At 39.4% G+C, this 19,288-nt stretch overlaps 1 protein-coding gene and 1 long non-coding RNA gene across 3 annotated transcripts in view; one reads left to right on the top strand and one right to left on the bottom strand.

Moving 5' to 3' along the window:
* EPM2A (EPM2A glucan phosphatase, laforin) overlaps positions 1 to 3,620 on the bottom strand; it is a 45,988-nt gene extending 42,368 nt beyond the window's left edge. Inside the window, exon 1 of the mRNA XM_068938825.1 lies at positions 3,275 to 3,620. Coding sequence (XP_068794926.1) covers positions 3,275 to 3,536 — 262 coding nt within the window. The 5' untranslated portion in view covers positions 3,537 to 3,620. The remainder of the gene's footprint in view (positions 1 to 3,274) is intronic.
* Positions 3,621 to 3,639: 19 nt separating this feature from the next.
* The window catches only part of LOC104140179 (uncharacterized), a 31,901-nt gene continuing 16,252 nt past the window's right edge, over positions 3,640 to 19,288 (top strand). Inside the window, exon 1 of one of the 2 annotated variants that reach the window (XR_693238.2) lies at positions 3,640 to 3,869. This is a non-coding gene — a long non-coding RNA (uncharacterized lncRNA). The remainder of the gene's footprint in view (positions 3,870 to 19,288) is intronic. The other variant, XR_693239.2, reaches the window with a different exon arrangement.

Raw genomic sequence — 19,288 nt, 5'->3', positions numbered from 1 at the left:
ATTTAGAAAAACAAAAAATAAAAGGTCTACATTAGCGTTCAGGCATAAATTCAGAAAAATGAATTCAGGTATAAGCTCCACCTTGTATTTATTTAGCTTTGACAGTAGCCACAATACATTTGTACTTCACAAACTGAAAGAAAATCCAATTCTGAAGAATCAACATTAGAGTACAAAGACATATAGGCTATAGTTATTCTGAAAAAAACAGATACATTTCTTTATATTTTATAATGGGTAGAACACTTCCCAAATCCTGAAGCTTAACATAATCATCCTGTTTTCCACACGTTCAAAATTCACCTGAACAACAGGCTTTTCAGCTGAGCTCACACCGGATAAGCAAAGCAAGGTTCCCGACGAAACCTTACTTGGGCCACAGCATTTATAGGAACCACGTGATCTGAGCCAGAAGAGCCCACCAGCTTTAAGTGGCCGCCACTGGATGCAGACCACGACCATCACTGTGGGGTAGAGTTTGCAACAGCAGATGTAAAAACTTGATCATTCAGAAGCTCAAGAGTTTCCTCTCCCGTCTTGTCCTTTTGGAGAGGTACACTAGTTCCTACAAGACCCAGACAAGAAGTCCGGAATTCTCCCGCAGACCAGACCTTGGTCTGAAGTCTTCTTGTTAGCAGACCAGCTGATGGAACTCAAAAGCCAGGTAACACTGGACCCTGACTTTGACTCTTCCAGCCCATAGAAACAGATCATTTTCTACTTCCAGTTTCGCCACTGCATTGGACAGCTTATGAAGATTAACTAAATTTATATTTAAAATATGTTAAACATATAATATTAGTATTATAAAAATAATACTATAATAAAAACATATAATATTAGTATTATAAAAATAATACGCATTATTGGTAGAAGTCTCCCTTAAAGTGTACTAATAAAAAAGGAGTGATTTGTCATAATGATCTGTATCTCACATCTAACAGTATAAATACCTGACATCCATAATTAGACAGGACTCCCTCCAGTTGCATAGGACTGCCTCAACTCACAAATTTAGAGCAAGTATCATTTTACACTTTCCACTATCCTTCATGATCACGTCTTCAAAATTGCAGATGTTTTCATTACTGTTAGATGTCTCCCAAAGCACATTTTAAATCTAAACAGGCAGGACACTAAACATTCAACGCATGTCTTTTGCGAAAAGTAAATGCTAAGTTTTCTCCTTTTTTTAAAAAAAAGGTAGTTGTCTTTTTGAACTGCATTTTTTACAAGAATAAGCAGATGACAGTCAAAGCTCTGTTGATTTACAGTTGAAAAAGATCATTAAAATAACTGACATAAGCAATATCTTGCAGTCTCTTGTTTAAATTTCTGGATAGAAAAACATTCTTAAGCCCCTTTCACATGTTATATGAAGAACAAAAAACCTCAAGAGTGAAGCAAATTTAGATCTTTTCAGTAAATAACAACTCAGGAAAGAAATGGCTGATCTGAGTGACTAACTAAAAGAAGATCTGTAGTTGGATGATACTCCAGTCTGTCTTCTAGTTTTATAGCCATGCATCAGGCTCAAATTGCTGAACATTCATTGCTGAACAAGAGGAAAATTTCACACAGGTTAAAACTGTATCTAACAGCACTATGGCCAGAACAGTAATAAATATTGTTTATTATTCAGTAGACTACATCATTAAACATGCACCCAGGAATGAACAAACACCTTGATACCATTATTGCCAGTAACCATAACTTCACAGTTGCAGGTTCTTTACAGATTGGAACACTTTTTTTTTTTTTGTTTAATTGCTATATCGCGTGTAGTCAAAGCCTCTTCATATACCAATACCACCAAAATTTTATGTAGAACTTGGCACCTTCAAAAAAGACCCAGTTCTGCTTCCTTGCAAAGATCCAAAGATTTTTATTTCATAAATTCACTTTTCCTGCATTTCTGCAAAAGAAAAACATTGTTGTATTTTAACAGCTAAAATAAACAGTATACTCTGCCTTTTTTAACAGTTACTAGCACACGCTTCATGATATAGATAACATATTCACAAAAGTTAACATATACACCCTTTCGTTATTGTAGAAAAAATAAATGCAACAATTATAATATCCATGTTTTAGTCTATATGATGAAACAGCAGTTCAAAAATATCATATGTAACCTTAAAAATGGGTAAAGTGCAACTGTTACTTCTCTATATGGATTAGAAAACTATTTTAGAAGTTAAAATTTTTTTTTTTTTGTGAAATCTCTAATCTGTCCTGCTTTCACCAAGTCTGATCCCTTTCTCAGTGAAGAGGTGAATTTAGAGCTTTGTTTGATTCAGCATGCAACTGTAAGAGCGTTCTCTTTAAGATACTTATACATACTAAAATAGTTCATGGAAGCCGACTGAAGTTATAGAACATTTAACAGCACAGAACAGGAGAAAAATCCAGTGGAAGTAATACTGAAATAGGTAAAAGATTCAGACAGTTCCAACAGTCTAAAGTTCTAACAGATCTTTTCCAATATTTTGGCAATTCCACAATTCTAATGGTAAAATTTACCAGCCTGAAAAGGACATCATGACTCTCTGGATATGCAGCTCACTAAAATTAAATAACAAATCACACCTTCACCCAGAAGTTATCTGGGGAAATTCTATGGCCTTGACTTCTGGAAAATAAAAATAAAAACGAACAAACAAACAAAAAGCTTCAGAACAGTGAACGCCCAAAGTAAAAAAAAAAAAAAAAGAAAGAAAAAAACTGCTTCAAATAACTTCTACCAACCCAGAAAAGCAGCTTCGTTCTACACTCGCTCTCCCCTATCAAACGGTTAAAAAATTGCCTTCGCTAGTGAGTACACCCATCGTGTAACCCACAGCCCAGCTCCACCTGCAAGCACGACTCAGGTCTTCCCCGCACGCGAGGAGGCTGCCGCCGGCTCCGCCAGCATCCCCACAGGCCCAAACCCAGGGACACCCGCTGCCTCCCCGCGGCCATCTCCGCAGCCCCCGAGCCCTCCCAGCCGACGGCCAGGCGAGAGAGCTCCCACCGGCCGCCCGCAGCAGCCCTCCAGCCCCGCGCCGAGGCCGTTGGCCGAGCAGCCCCGGCCGCCCAGCGGCAACGCCCCAGAGCGCGGCGCCCCTCGCCTCCCCAGGCGCCCCCTCCCCCGCCAACGGCCCGCCAACGGCTCGCCACCGGCCGCCACGCCCGCTCGCGCCGCGCACGCAGCGGCCCCGAGGCGCGGGCGGGGCCAGCCCAGCCCAGCCCAGCCCAGCCGAGGAGGCGGGGCCCGCGCCGAGCCGCCCGTTACCTTCCCAGAGGACGTCGCCGCCCTGCCGCCGCAGGAACTTGTACCAGAAGGTGCCGCCCGCGTCCTCGTCCGGCAGCGCCACCTCCGCCAGCCACAGCGCCGGCTCCTGGGTTGGCAGCGCGGCGGCGGGCCGCGCCGGCGTCATGGGCACGGCGCGCTGCGGGTCCCACTGGCCCAGCTCCGGCCGCGAGCCGGCCACGCAGAGCACGACGCCGCCCGCCGTCAGCCGGGCCGGCAGCACCAGGCCGAAGCGGAACAGCATGGCGGCGGCGGGCAGCCTCGGCCGCGGCGCGGTGGCGTTGTCGGAGTCGGCGTCGGTTGTCGCCGCGCGGCCGCTGGGGGGGGCCCGGCCGCGGCCTCACTTCCGGCGGGGGAACGTGACGGCGGGGGGGTGGGGGGGGCGGCCGCCGGTGCCCTCTGGGCGCGGCCGTCCTCGGCCGGGCTTTTCCTGGCGTGGCTTTTTCGCTGCTTCGCCCCCTACGCGCCTGTAAGCTGAAGGGGCTCCGCTCCTCGAACGCCGATGGGATTTTGAACTTCATCTCAGCGCCGGATATCTTTCTAAAGTTAAGGCTGGGACGGCGGATTACCTCTGCAGGTAAATAAATACCTGTACCGATGTGTGGCTGCAGGAGGTTACACGTTATGTACACTGACTTTAGCAAACGATTATTACCTCGTTAAAGGAAGCTTCTGCAATTACTCCTGAGAGTCCAGACTTAATTTAGTGCAGTAAACACATCATTAAACAAGCACAATACATGCAGCATTACAAACAGTTCTCCAGGTTTAGCCTTGAATTAGGCTCCGTGATGTTTATATCTTCCCTGAAGATAGGCAGCTGCTCGTGTTAAGACCAGAAGTAGGAAATAGGAACGGAAGAGTAGATGTAAAAAAAATTCTCAGTCTCTCAACTGCATGCATTTTGCTTTGCCCTTCTGACCCAATTTTGGCAAGTCCTATATGTAGCAATATTCAGGACTTGCAAAGAATGACTGAGAGGGAGGATGCAATCCAACTGGTGATAGGGCAGTCCTTGTCTCAATACACCCATTTCAGAAGCATCTAAGGACAGAAACAGAGGATTACTAACTTTATTTAGGTCAAGTTCTGGGAACAGGATGAAGGCCTTTCAATGAGTCAAAAGAAATTCTGCGTCAAAAGATGACTGCTTATTTCCTGTGTGTCGTGATGACACGCTGAAGTGTATGTACTGCCAATTTTTAAGAGTGCCTTAGCTCATCTTTACTATTCCTGATGCAATTCGTGCAAGTGATATGCCGCCACTGTTCCAGGCATAACCAAAGCTAAGGGAATCCTGGCTTTCCTCCCTGTATTTCTGTTAGCGCCAGCTCTCGTTGTAGCACTGTGAGTTTTACAGAACAAAGCAATATGTTCTAATCCTTACCTTTGCCCAACCTTACGTTCTAGTTATTCCTGTCTCAAAATTGCCTTTCAGATCTCTACCCTGTTAGGATAAACCTTAATTGTAGCATTATGGGCATGAGAGAATGGAACACTAAACTTAGTTTTGCTGTCCCAAAGTTCAGGCTTGACAGTAGCCCTGAAAGTAATCAAGTAGCCTGTGCCTACCTGAAACCATCTGTTCTTGCTGATTCCAGACATCATCCCAGGTCAGAAACTGCAGGAAGCAGCGACAAATCTGTTCCTTTAGTTCCTGGCTGTTGTTTAAGCCTCAGTATAAAGAGACAAGCAACACATACCTATCTTAAGACAAACCTTAACTTCTTTGTACCTAGTAAGTACCAAATCATCATCATCTTAGACATGTATGCCATGTAGGAAGAATAAAAATTAAGTTCTCTAGCTTCTGATATGGCAAATACCAGCCTTAAAAGTAATTAAGACCGTTTCTTCTCCAGATTCAGTCTTAATTCGTTTTGTGCCTGTCAATATCAGGTGTTGGGTTAAGGTTAAAAATGACAAGAGCTGAGACACTTAACTACTTGATCTTTCCTCCAAAACCCATAAAGTTAAGATGAATGGTGGAGCTGACAGAGATAAATAGCTGATCATCAGTTATAGGTCACCAGGCTGTAGTTAAAATGAGTGGGAGTTTTTGGCAAAGCAGTAACTGAAAACTAAGCTTTTTTGTTGGATTGACAATGCCTATAAAATGGCCTGTGATTCATTTTTAGGTTTCTAAACTGTTGTTACAGTTCAAATTAACGTTAAGATTCAAGACAAGAGGGGCTGAAGAGCTGGATTTATTACTGGATCTTGCAAGACTAGGAGAAGAACTAGAGCTTGGCTTGGGACTCTGGAGTCCCATGTGTTTAGGACAGTGGGAATAGAAGAACAAATCTTACCCGTGAATACTACCAAGTTGAGGACTAGAATGATGTCTGTAAACAGGAGTGAATGGATTATCGTTAGACCTGAGACTGATACAGACACAGAGAGGTTTGGGTTCAAATTCAAAAGGAAATGGAGATGTATGTTCATTGCTGGATTTGCGTGGTCTATGGATTGCTAGTCTCTAAACTGGAATTTAAGCTAGAGTCAAAAGGGAAACGTACTGCTATTGTTTGGGATAGCAAGAGTTGAAGTACTTTCACTGTTTAGCTGTTGCTGTAACGCTAATTAGTTTAAGTATGACCCCGAGCCTTCTAATAAATTAGCAATGAACTGGTTTCCTCCTGTCAAAATGACCCCTTATCCTAGAACTGCTTGACCCAAAGTCCCTTCTCCACAGTTCTCAACACTAATCTCAAACCCAAAAGCCTTCCCTATAGTCTAGTTATCTCTTACAGCCACAAAATTAAACATGACTACTTTTTTTTCTTTTCTTTTTTTATTCCTCAAAGTCTTCATCCCAACCTGACATGCCTTGCAAGTCGCTCAAAAGATTTTGGAGCAACGTGGGCCAAAACCCTAATAATCAAGTAATCAAATTGCCTTTAACTGTCCTAGGAACTGTTGTTAAATGTTCATTCCTGTGGGAACAAAGTACCATTTTAGCACTGTGGCCTGCCAGGATCTAACAGTAAACGTTGTGTCCTTGCATCCTTAACAGCTATTTAGGATCTAGCAATACACTTATATCAGCATCTACTGTGTGGAAGCCTAGATCTACCTCAGTTCTCAAGTTAGACTAGCAACACAGTGATTCTTAGTGCCAAATTTATTTTCTAGAATCCAGCTCGTGGCCACTCATACCATCTCAGGTGTTTGTCAGTGCTGACTGGCTCTCTGACAGACTAAATGGGAAGAGCAGTATGAGAAAAATGGATTGTTCTTCCACAGCATTAGCACACAGCAACAGACTCTAGACATGGGAATCCGTGCAAGGATCAATCGCTTCATGGACTTCTCCTTAATAGTATTGAGAGGTCAGTCTTGCCCTACATAATTTCCAATTTTTTTTTTTTTTTTTAAATCTAGCCCATCCTCCAGAATTTGTGAAGGTGGTTAAGATCATACATGGGGAAATCACCAAGGCTATGTACCAGCTGCAGCAAAAACAGTTAGGTCTTGAGTTCCTGCTTAACTGCTGTGGCTAAATGGGCTCTAAGGAAAAATTTGAGTATCCAGAAATTGGAGCTGTGATTATATTTTCATACATGTAAAACATGTATGAGATGTTTTAAAACCCTTATCTTCTTTTGCTATGTATTAAACTTTTGCAGAACCACAAATCAAAGTTTAGACAAGGTTCTGCTGAAATACCAGTACTGACAGTCGCTGTTCATACAGCTCCTATTGCTGTGGATGATTAACGTTTCAGGAAAGCTGGCCCTTTTTGTTCAGTTCTACCTGCTTCAACATGCTTGCAGTTTACTATGCTACAGAAGGCCCTCTAATTCCTTATAATGCCTCTTCCTGGTGCAAAATTGATCTGGTATTCAGGGATCTGAACCATTCATTACATTCAGGAAACTTGGACAGAGAAAGTGTTGCTGGCTGGATTTAACAAAGATACTAATCAAGAAATTTGACAGTAGTGTACAGCAGTCCAAAATTCAACTTTCTAAGAGGAAAGTCATGTTTTCTTTCCACAAATGCTTGTTTTCTTCACTTTTCTAGTTTGAAAAGTGGCTACTTAGAAAGAGCACACAGCTATCTGGGCAATGTGAACACTACTACAATCACAGATCAACTTAATACCTTTCATATTAGGGTGGCCTGTGTTTTTAGCATACATGTCCTTTACTGATTACAAGCTTTTTACACCATGGGCCTGTTTGCTGCTTGGCACAGCCTTATCTGTTGTTGCTGTACAGTGATCCCCAATGATATTTCCAAGTAGGGAAATCTGCAGTGAAGACAGAGTTTGAAAAACAAAACCAAACACACAGTTACTGAAAAGATTTGGTCGGAAAAGGGATGATAATTAGGTCTTTCTTTATGCTGCTGCAAGTTTTGCGTGATGTTTGGATTAGCTGTGCTCCTTCCCAGACAAGCCTTTCTTCCCTTTTTAGGTCATTTTCTTTCCTGTAAAGATACGGGAAAAGTGTTATCGCAATTTCCAAATGTTTGCTCTAATTATAGAAAAGAGAAAGGCAGCACACTGTACAGCTGTAGTTGCAGGTGCCGTTTCAGAGCACAGATAACTCTGTGAAGCTGTTTTAGCTTCTGAGTGCTAGTTTGTGTAGCAGTCTCAGGCAGGCTAAGCTAAAAAAAAATCTGGCATGACTGACCATTTTAGTAATTGCATTAGAAAACTATATTGAAATAATAGGTAGGACACTAAAGGAGGTAACTTTCACTTCTGCATATCATTGTGTATAGCATTTTTCCTGAACTTATAAAAACAGTTTCTTATTTTTAAAAGTAACTAGCCAGCTCAAATATGCAATAACATTACAGTAATGCATACAGGAATAACTATTCTAGTAGGCTTGTGGTTTTTTTTTTTTTTTCCCCAAAATCCAGTGCCTCTAATAAAAAGCCATCTCTGCATCCTCCCCAGCCTGAAGGGTTTTGGGAACTGAAGAAGGTCCCAACATATTTCACCAGAGGGCCCTTTCAGTATGCCTTATCAACCTCATCAATGCCCAATACCTTTGCAAGCATTGCAAAGGAGCCCAGAACACGGCTCCTTTCCTGCTTCAGGCAAAGTGACCGCGACAGTTCTCTCCAGGAAGCTCTGTGCCAGCCTTATGTATTTCTTGTAGACTGTCCACACCAGGAAGATCTAGAAGCTCCAGGCAAACTTGGAGCTTCTGTCCTAACATTAATGTGGCACTTCTGCCTGGCACAACGGGCCAGAACAGAGGCCAAGGATTTACTCAGAGAGTAAATCTCTTGTAGAAGAGTAAAGATTTAATGACTGTAAAGTAACTTGAGATGCTCCACTGAAAAATACTGAAAAGTAGTATATAACAGTAAATTGTTACAACACCAAACTAATTATAAGGTACACTGTTTGAAAGCAGCCTTTTACTACCAATAAAACATCAAGTTTCTTATTAAATACCCATCTTAGAAGAAAAGAGGTTCAGCCCTTTTGAAATAAGGAACAAAACACTTGACTGTATGGAATACCAAAACATTATTCCATTAGTTAGAAGAGTGCAGTTTGACCCAAAGTTAATGTGATGTACACCATGTGAATTTCTAAGTAGAAGAAAGTGCTTTCTTTATGGAGGCTTGTTACGTAAGCCTTTCATTTTCAAAAGCAAATGCACACAGACCCAAGTAACTCTGCTCCACTCTAATTAATGCATCAGTAGCTGAGCATAGTTTCAGTGTTCCTAGGAACCTCAGCAAATTACTGGTTGAGAGAAAGTTCCTATATATTATACACGTGTGACTGCTTCAAGAAAAAGTTACTGCTTGGTTTTCATTATGTAACTTTCTTTTTTTTTTCTTTTTTTTTTTTTTGGCAAATGCAGTGTTATGATCAACAATACTTCAGAAATCCACAGCAGTAGAAGGCAAAACATTTGGCAAAAACTGCCAAAAATTTTGCCCTGTCTTTAAGATCTTAGCATCACTGAAGTATTACAAGTTATACTCATTTTGTTATCTTCAGAATATAAATGACTAAATTATTGATTTTAAATTCAGGAACAATAGAAATCCGGAATAGTGGTTGTTGTTATATAAAAGGGGAAAGAATGCCCTTATTAGTTTCCAAAGCAACCAGGGGAAAGAAAGTGAAACAAGAAAAGAGTTTGCTCTCAGTATGCTCTTGAGCAACAGATGTAGTTCTTCAACACATCCCTGGCTCCACAGTTGACAGGAACTTTTAATGTGCGTTATTAAAAGACGTGGAAATCTTTCAGAAAAATAGTCTGACCAGATGTTAAGGAACCTGGAAGGAGGACTGTGTTTCATTTTATAACAACTCATTTAACAGATTTATTCCCTTTACTGTTTAAAAAAAGGTAAGTGAACACAGACGTGTTCATGTCATGCCTCAAATGTAATCCTAAAATCCTGTATAAAAGAAGAGGCTACAGAGGATGAAATATAGATAGACCGTTACGCATTTTTTTAAGCATACAGTTAGCAGTAGCTCTTAAATACTTGTCATAAACCATCTTAGTGGTGACTGACTTTACCAATCAATTTTTTTTTCCAGTTATATTAAAAAATAATCACAACTTAAAGCTCTTTCTTTATAGTGAAACTGGAGATGGTTCAAGCACTTATTTTCCAAGTATAGGCAAAGTGGCAGGAGAAAGAAAAACAAATTCCAGAAAAACACCTTGCCTCCTACCCAAGAGACCCCACCACACAAAAATAAGAAGAGGTTGTAGCATCTGCCAATACAAGTAATTTGGGGACTAGATCACAGACAGGGGACTCCTGTGACTTCGTTTAGTATGTGTATATTGCCGTGTACTATACTGACCCGTTTCCACTTCAGCCAAGTTCTCCCACAGATGCCTTTCCATTAGCATAGCTAGTCCCACAAAGTGGTCCCAATATGGGAGCTACAGCTCACCACTCAAGAGCTGTACGTGGCTCATAAGGCACCAGAGGGCCACCTCTTTTTTCTTTACCTATTTTGAAGGAATAGGATGTCTGAACATTTGCACCTGAAAGTGGATCAGCTGTGTTAATAAACAATATTATAGCATTTGAACTACAAGAATGTTTCATTTTAAGCACAGGAACAATCTCAGTGTAGAGTTAAGATTTGTATATTATATATAGAATTCAGACTGTCTTGAACAGTTCTGTCCATGTTTGCATTTTCAAATGACATTATTTTCCTCAGTACTTACCTTTTGACCCTTATTGCAGTAAGTTTACTGGAAATTAATATGTAGAGCTATTGTCCTGCTTACAGATTCCTTTTTGGTTTAACTATATACGTTAAGGATACTTACACAGGTACGGTATTTCCAAGCTAAGATCATTATAGAAGACTTAGTGTTGTAAAAAAAAAAAAAAAATTATTTGCCAAAAGCTTTTCTGAATCGGGGATAAACCTAAGCAGGAAAACTTTTAAATTCACAGATCTGTTCACAGATTAGTAACAAATACTAATTCAACCAAAATTAAATAGTTCTTGATTATGTCATTCATAACCTCAAGCATATTATTACTGCAATTACATGCTTTTCTAAATCCTAATTAATCACCCTCACTTCTATAGAAGTGCAGGTAAGTAGAACCGTTTTCTTGTATTACGAGAATTATTTTTTGCATGGTAGCAAATTCCTTGTCTGGGAAACCTACAGAATAAATCTTGATCTTTTGTCTCACTTTTCAAGTTCCTTCCCATAAAACAATGAAACTGAAGGTTTTGGGGAGGGGGAAATATTTTCACATATAAAATGGTGGAACTAGTCTTAAGTAATCTTCAAACACTCTTGAATTCCTGACAGCATATAGTAGTTCTTTAACGAGCTGTTGTGATGGAATATATTAATATAGCTCATGTTCCAAGTTTAAGAGCTTAATCTTGTTTAAAGAACAATTCTTTACACTGTATACATTTATGAATATTTTAAGCTACTAATTACAGTTATCCTACTGTTAAAAAAAAAAAAAAATTAAAGAGTAAAAGGGGAAGGGATTGAAGCTATTAGGCTGGCATGATGGCCAGCATGGATTTGCAGGGGTAACACAGTGGCATATTTCCTGAAGAGCTGTTACTAGATTTCCTCTATAAGCATCCATATTTCAAATGACATAAACTGAAAGCCACAATTAAGCGCTATATTGTCAATTCTGTTTAATGTATGAATAAAGTAACTTTTTTTAACCTTACAATATTAGTATTACAGTGTGATAGGTAACTATTTGCTATCCTGATTGCATTAAACGATACACAAAAAATTGTATAATTCACTGTTTCAAAAACATCTAGCAACTCAGTTTGTTCCTTCCGTAATTGGAACTTTTGATAGTATCGTTCCCAGCCTAGTGAATCTTTCCAGTGCTATTGCATAGTTCCTCAACTTCCTCAACCAGAAACAACAGTATATTAAGTATGGTATTCACAGTGCAATCCAAGTATAACAAACCACTCATTGTATCTTTGCTCTCTGAATTACCTCATTTTCTGCTATACGCTCATTTCACAGAATCACACAATGGTTGAGGTTGGAAGGGACCTCTGGAGATCATCTAGTCCAACCCCCCTGCTCAAGCAGGGTCCTCTAGAGCGCATTGCCCAGGATCGCGTCCAGGCGGGTTTTGGATATCTCCAGCGAAGGAGACTCCACAACTTCTCTGGGCAACCTGCGCCAGTGCTCTCTCACCCTCACAGGAAAGAGGTTTCTCCTTATGTTCAGACAGAACTTCCTGTGTTTCAGTTTCTGCCCATTGCCTCTTGTCCTGTCACTGGGCACACCGGAGAAGAGTCTGGCCCCATCCTCTTGACACCCTCCCTTCAGATACTTGTACACGTTGATCAGATCCCCCCCTGAGCCTTCTCTTCTCCAGGCTAAACAGTCCCAACTCCCTCAGCCTTTCTTCAGAGGAGAGGTGCTCCAGTCCCCTCTTCCTCTTTGTAGCCCTCCGCTGGACTCTCTCCAGGAGCGCCATGTCTCTCTTGTAGTGGGGAGGCCAGAACTGGACACACCACTCCAGGTGAGGCCTCCCCGGGGCTGAGGAGAGGGGGAGGATCACCTCCCTCCACCTGCTGGCAACACTCTGCCTAACGCACCCCAGGATACCACCGGCCTCTTGGCCGCAAGGGCACTTTGCTGGCTCATGCTTAACTTGTTGTCCACCAGGACCCCCAGGTCCTTCTCTACAGAGCTGCTTTCCAGCAAGTCAACTCTCAGTTTTATATGATCTGAAGAGAAACCAGAGTACACCAAACCACATAGCAGTGCAAATTTCAGCTTAAGACTTATAAAACCAAAACTAATTGGTATTTATAAAGCTGTTAACTGGTCATCTTTAATATTTGTAATTTAGGCTAGTATGTCTAGAAATTAGAAGGCTTACTAGGGAACATCCAATGGGAAACTATTTTTAGAACAATGCAAGTAGAAGAACAGAAATGAAGAAAAAGGGAATAGCACAAAGAAATTGCTCACTGTCTGCACTGTGGAGACTTCAAGAGAGGCAAATCACTTTTTCCACTGCTGCTGCTGTCAGCCGTGCTTTGTGCCAAGCTCTATGAATTTCATTAAAATTCACATATAATCAAGTCAAACTTTAAAGGGACTAATTACATTTCAGCTACTGATTTGGATATTATTTAATTTCTTTTTGAACATTGCAATTCTTTTCTGCTTTTCAGAAATGCTTGCAAATATTATAACTTTGTCTTTAGGGATGTCATCAAGCAGAGAAAAATAAAAGGGAAAACTACTGAGCTGTTATTGGTTGTTGACTGGCGCGATGGATGAATTATCATTATCACCTATGAGAGCTTATTTCAGACTTCTAGAACAAAGTAGTAGTTCTCTAATTGAGATATATTTTAAGCAGCAGCCAGTATAAAATTTTGAAAGTTGCATGTAAGTCAATTGAATCCACTCATTTCCCCACAAACAGCTTTTTCCTGTAAATTTATTATCATGCGCTCAAACACAAAAGTGTATAATACATATATTTTCCATAGCTAACAAAATTTTCTATTGAGACCAAGAATATGCAAAAATCTTATTTTTTTTTTAAATAGTAAATCCAGCCGGCATCACCTTTTGTTCAAGTACTTGTAAGTCCGACAAAGAAGTTGTAGGCAATATTTCCCAGGTAAACAAGTTTTGTTAAGATTTTTGTCCATACTGCTGGAGAATGACTGTTTTTGTCATAAGACATTATTCAGCATTTATTAATATTTGCTTTGCTATTGTACATCTTTGTTTAAACATTACTGCCAGCCTAAGTTTGAGAAAATAAAAACTGAAGTATGTTTGCTACATTGATCAAACCAAGCATAAAATGGACTCTGCATGGATTTCACAGAATTAGTCATTCACAGCTTTAGCATATTACTTCATTCATTTTAATGTGATTACATCTATATGATCCATAGGGAACAATAAAGTGATTTTTTTTCTCCCAACCCAAGTTGCATTATGGATGAGTTTGTCAGAATATCCCCTTGAAGCATAACAGCAACTTTCAAGGTCTTTAATACTGGCTTTAAATAGTGTTTTGAAAAATCACTACTTCTTTTGTTAATCCCATTTACACTGATGCAAAAACCAATAGAGTCATGTCTAATGCCACAGATGGAAAGAGGAATGACTGAGCGAGTCTGCCGAGACACCGCATTTCACAGTGATGGGATCACTGACAATATGGGCTAGATTTCATCTCCTAGTCCACCCTATGGCAATTCCCATATCAAATTATTGTGAAGTAATGAGTCATTAGCAGAGTTGTAGTAAATGACCATATAAATTCTCTCAGTCTGTTCCAGCTGCGAAGTGTAGCACATGAGCTAACACTGCCTCCGTGTCTCAGCTGATTAACGGGTAACTCAGTACACTGCAGTCACTTGCAACTATAAACTATGGGGCCACATAGCGCTAGGACCAGGTAACTCCCGTACTGTGGATGAGTACCCAAATAACGATGGGCAGCTGGTAATGTTCTTCATACTTTCTTTCATCCCTCCTCAGGGTATTTTCAGGTTAATCACAACTCTGAAAAGTATCTAAGCTAATGTATTTTATCCCCATGGATGGAAGTAGTCACTCTAAGCTGATGTGCCAAATCAAACTCTAAAGAAAAAAAAATCTCTTCTGATCATCATGTAGCAATCGAGTACTTACCTATGATCCAAAGTAGCATAGCACTCCTCAGTTAGTCATTCAGTTGACTTTTTCATGATCGCTGTTAAAGTCACCACAATTCACTGACTATGTTCAAACAGCTTTGTGTGTTGTTCTCAGAGACTACCATAATTAACAGAAAGTCATTCATTCAACTTCTGTCACTTAAAAGCATCTTAAAGTTCACATAGCACATTCACAGGGCAGGTTGTGCCCTACTCTAAGGCAGTACTTCTCAAACCCATTTTTGCTGCGACCATGCCTGTGGTCAGAGCAGAACTAAAGACTGTAGTTACCATTTATCTTGACTAGTTAGCAAAGGATAATTTTTCCCATGTATTCTATTTATTTTGAAGATCTCTTACTGATGCTTTATTTCACATATGGATGTTTTGTCCAACTTTAACACAGCTATGTAACAATTTCCAATGGATTTCTCACTATAGTGTCATGTGACTTTAATGTAGTAATTTAACATCATTTCTTCTATGGAGAGAGAAAGGTAGGGGTGAGAGAGAGAGAGAGAGAACTCAGAATCATCTCTCTCAGTGACTGTGATGTGAAAAACAAAGGCTTACTATTTCATGCTCTTTCTCTGCTTGACTTGTAGACAAGACAAACTAGATCTTCCACACATGAAATTCCCTAACCACCAAACTGTTGCTTGCTTTCTTCACATAGTATGTATTAAAAAGTCTGCATTTCATTCTAAAGCAGAAGGAAAATACTGATTAAAAAACCTAATTTTTTTGCAAAATGGAATTAGAGCTAATTGTTCAACTAAATAATGCTGATTTATCCATAAACGGTGATTCAACTATATAACTAACTTTGTTAATGATGAAGTATTAACACTGCAATCTTGATGAATAAAATAAGGCTTCAATAGCTACTTGATATCAAAATCCTGAATCAAAACTGTTCAACCATTTAAGTAAGAGGAAACAAGAAAGTTATTAGAAAGTCAAATCTTTTGAGTGGTGATATTTTTTACATATTCATACTATGCATATACAAATATCCAGCAATTTGAAACCAAATACTTTTTAGTCTGTGCTAGGGCCTTCACAGGCATGCGCAGGGCCTTCCGTCTCACATGTAGCAGGGTTGGTGCTCACTTGTCTTGCTGAGCCACAGGACCCAACAGTCTCACATATGGTACAAATGTACACAGCAAACCTCACAGCCTCTTAGTTGCACACATTCCTTCCAGTTTCTAAGTCCCACTGGCAATGGCACATTGTAAACATGTATGCGGACATTATATCTTAAGTAGCCTCTAAGCGATGAGAGAATAATCTGTTTTCTATACGCATAGGACTTCTCCTTTTGAGTGGAGATAGCCATACGCGAGGAACAAATTCCCACAGAGATAAAAAAAGCAAACTGCTTCCTAATGGGTTTTGTCATATTCAAGATAAAGCATGCTTTTTGTCCCCACGGAGGAAGGCTCAATCCTGCATATATGTTTGTTAGATTAACTCAGGCAGTGTAATCTCCCGATTTCCATGGAGGAATTAAAAAGTGAAGAATTAAAAGGTTAATTGCATCTGGGCTATACAACAAGGACCAGAATCTTAGCAAGGACCCTCTAGGATCACAAGTAAAATCAATGGTAGAATCTTATTCATGAAATGATCTCAGCCCATTAGAAAAGAAAACACTGAAAGCCGTGGGATTTTTCTCAGCTATTTACATACTAGAGCTAGTCAAATAGAATAATGAACATATACATATTAAAATTAGTAATTCCGATATCATCATTAAAGCTCCACTTGAAGACTAAAGGGACATTAAAAAGGTGACTTTGCCAATCACGTAACTCCATTTCTGTATTTTGTTCAAATGACATTCAGTGCACATAGATAAGGAAGTGCATCATTTTTATGCAAAAGTTATTTATTTACTTGCCAGGTTCTCCTACAAACATGAATGCACACACTTTATATATGGAAACAGGACAGAAATCCATCAGTGAGTTTTTTTTTTTGTTTTAGAGGGTTTTTTTTTTTAAAACTTTTAATTATAAAAGCTTCTGTGTTTATCCAAAATAGCATTAGCGGAAAAAAACTGATTACATATCACAACTACAGTTAACTAAAGTCCAAGTCACATGTCACTTAGACTGAACCTGCTTCATCACAAAATGCGGTAGCAGTTGTGTCATGCACAAACCCATCTACTGTGAAGTTAATCTTACTGCACTGTTAAATCAAGAACATCCTATTCATCTGCATATCAAAAAAATATGCATGCACAGTGAGATACCTCGTGAAATACTCTTGTAGCTTTAGACCTAAAGCAACCTTGCTTAGGCAACAAGGCATCCACTACAATGAAGTGGAACTCCACAGAGAGCTGATGCTCATAAATAGCTGCCACGCTGCCTAACCGTTTCATATATTTTAAGCTTAACCAAGGTTCTGGTCTCACTAAGCAACACATTATTTTCTCTGTTTGCTGCAGAGGCTTCCAGAATTAGATGCTGAACACAATGGTATAATACTAAAGATTATTTTCCTAAGAGTAGATTCATAAGTTACATAATACATAACTATCGTAACTATCAAGCATTAACACTTTTGAACAAAGTCCAACATATATTCATGCCAGGTCCTTGACTATTCATTTTCTAATCAGTCATATAATGGGACATATTAGTTGTTCTGCAGCCTACCCATTGGTTGGAATGTTCACACGAAAATAGTCTACTAACGTAACCCAACTTTCATCTCACTAGGAGAATTTTACCCATTTAACTCATAAGAGTGAAGACAGCGTTTTTGTTGCATGCTTGAAAACATACCTTAGGAAAAAAGGTATCTGATTTGTTGTGTTCCATTTTTTTTTAAATCACAAAATAGTTAATTGAGACTACATTCTGATACTGTCAAAATGAAGTTCTCTAATAAGGTCATTCCAATGTTTCTTGATACTTACCTCCACTCCAGTTTTTCATTCTTGTGTTTTTTTTTGTTTTAAGTTTTCATGACAATTTAGGATGAAACTAAGTACAAGAACAGTGGAATATCATCAAGAGAGAAATCCTATTTTTCTGATCGATTCTACAAATTCTGCCTTTTGTATGACTTCCCACCTTGGGAAATTCTAGCTTTTTTTGTATTTTGCAATTAAAACCATACATGCTGATTGTGTATACAGCCTCATGTAGTAAAAAAAAAAAAAAAAAAAAAAAAAAAAGTAAGTAGTGTGCATACCTCCTGCTGCAGGAGCTGCAGGTTTGGCAAAATGGCAGGCGTGGTGTGAACTTTTGCCGTCGCATTTCACAGTGCCTTTAACGATGATAACAAAAAATGTCTTTTAGACTGACATTCCATTAGCAAGATGTATTCAAACTTATCAATATTTTTATTTTGCTCCTTCCTCTTCCTTCTATTCCCGCAAATGTTTTTTCTCCTTCTCTGGGAAATATTGACAACAATCAAGCAGATAAATTCTCTGTATTAAATGATCTTATTTTCCTATTATCCTTACCAAACGTTGACCGACACCACCAGCACACAGAACCTGCACCAAATAAATATCTTAACATTTAGTAGAGAGGACTGCATTCAACACAAGTAATACTTGACTCAGGAACACTGGCAGCACTTGGAGACACTCTACAACTAAAGCACATTACAGAGCTAAAGTAGCAGCAGGGTAGCTCCTGCTATCACAGAAAGACCAATGAAGTCATCAGTAAAACACAGAGAGCATGCACAACTCTCAAACTCCCTGCACTCTCACAAACGCAGTCCCTCAGAAGAGTCGCTACTACTGGAACGGATGCCTTCAATATCATAAGCCTATTTCTCCATTCAGTTTTCTTCTCCAATTTGGTTTATGTTACAATATCTACCGTGTGCAGAACAGCTCTTGCTACAAAAACACACACATTCTTTAAGCCCTGTCTCAGCTTTAAACGTCCAAACTTTTTATAAACACTATCTGAATGCTGTTTTCTCTCAATGCTGTAAACAACCACTAGTTTGCTCACCTAAAGATGGTCAGAGATGCTTCGCCAGATCTTCTGACTGAAGCAATTCAAATCAGCTTTCTGACATCACAGGAAGCAAACTCCCCACTGAACTTGAATCTCAATTTAGGAAAGTACATTCAGCAGGTAAGAGCATACGAAGACAGTTTACCAGTAGTATTCTTGGAAAAACAAGCTAAAACACTTGAAAGCTAGCAACAAGCAAATCCTCTGGAATATTTCAAGCATCAAGAAATTTAAAGGAAGAAAAAAATATTTTCCTTACACAGAACATCTAAATCCACTTGTGCAGAACAGAAAAATAAAAGACTAACATGGCACATTAGATATGCCTGTCTAAACAGTATGTTAGCCACAGGTTTGTAATGGTGGCTGAAATTAAATTATGAGTCACACCACATTTATCTAATAAATGAACCTAAACTGTTCTGAGTAGAGATTTATGGCATATAGGTACATTTTTTATTTTTAAATACTATCAATATACTCACACTAGCAAATGGTAGATAGAGCATCAATGCCCAGACAGCGTCTCCTGTTTTAATGAGTTTTTCCGTTTGTTTTTTTTGCCATTCCACATACAGTCTGAACTACAACTATTCTCTGAAACCACCCTAAGTTGTTGCTTCTTTATCATTTTGAGCAATGGCTTTCTACCGAAAACTTTACTCATGAAACAATATGCTTAAAAAGTTTTTTCACAAACAGGCAGCATAGGTATATATTATTTTTTGATTGGATAATCTTTCAAATTTATTACTTAGGGAAAAAAACCCCACAAATCTATAAGGTACAACTGGAGCCCTTAGTGTTATGTAGGTAAATCTTTAATTATGGAAGGATATCTACGCTACA

The sequence above is a fragment of the Struthio camelus genome, chromosome 3, assembly GCF_040807025.1.
Source record: "Struthio camelus isolate bStrCam1 chromosome 3, bStrCam1.hap1, whole genome shotgun sequence".
NCBI lineage: Eukaryota > Metazoa > Chordata > Aves > Struthioniformes > Struthionidae > Struthio > Struthio camelus.
This window is presented reverse-complemented; position numbering and strand designations above follow the sequence as displayed.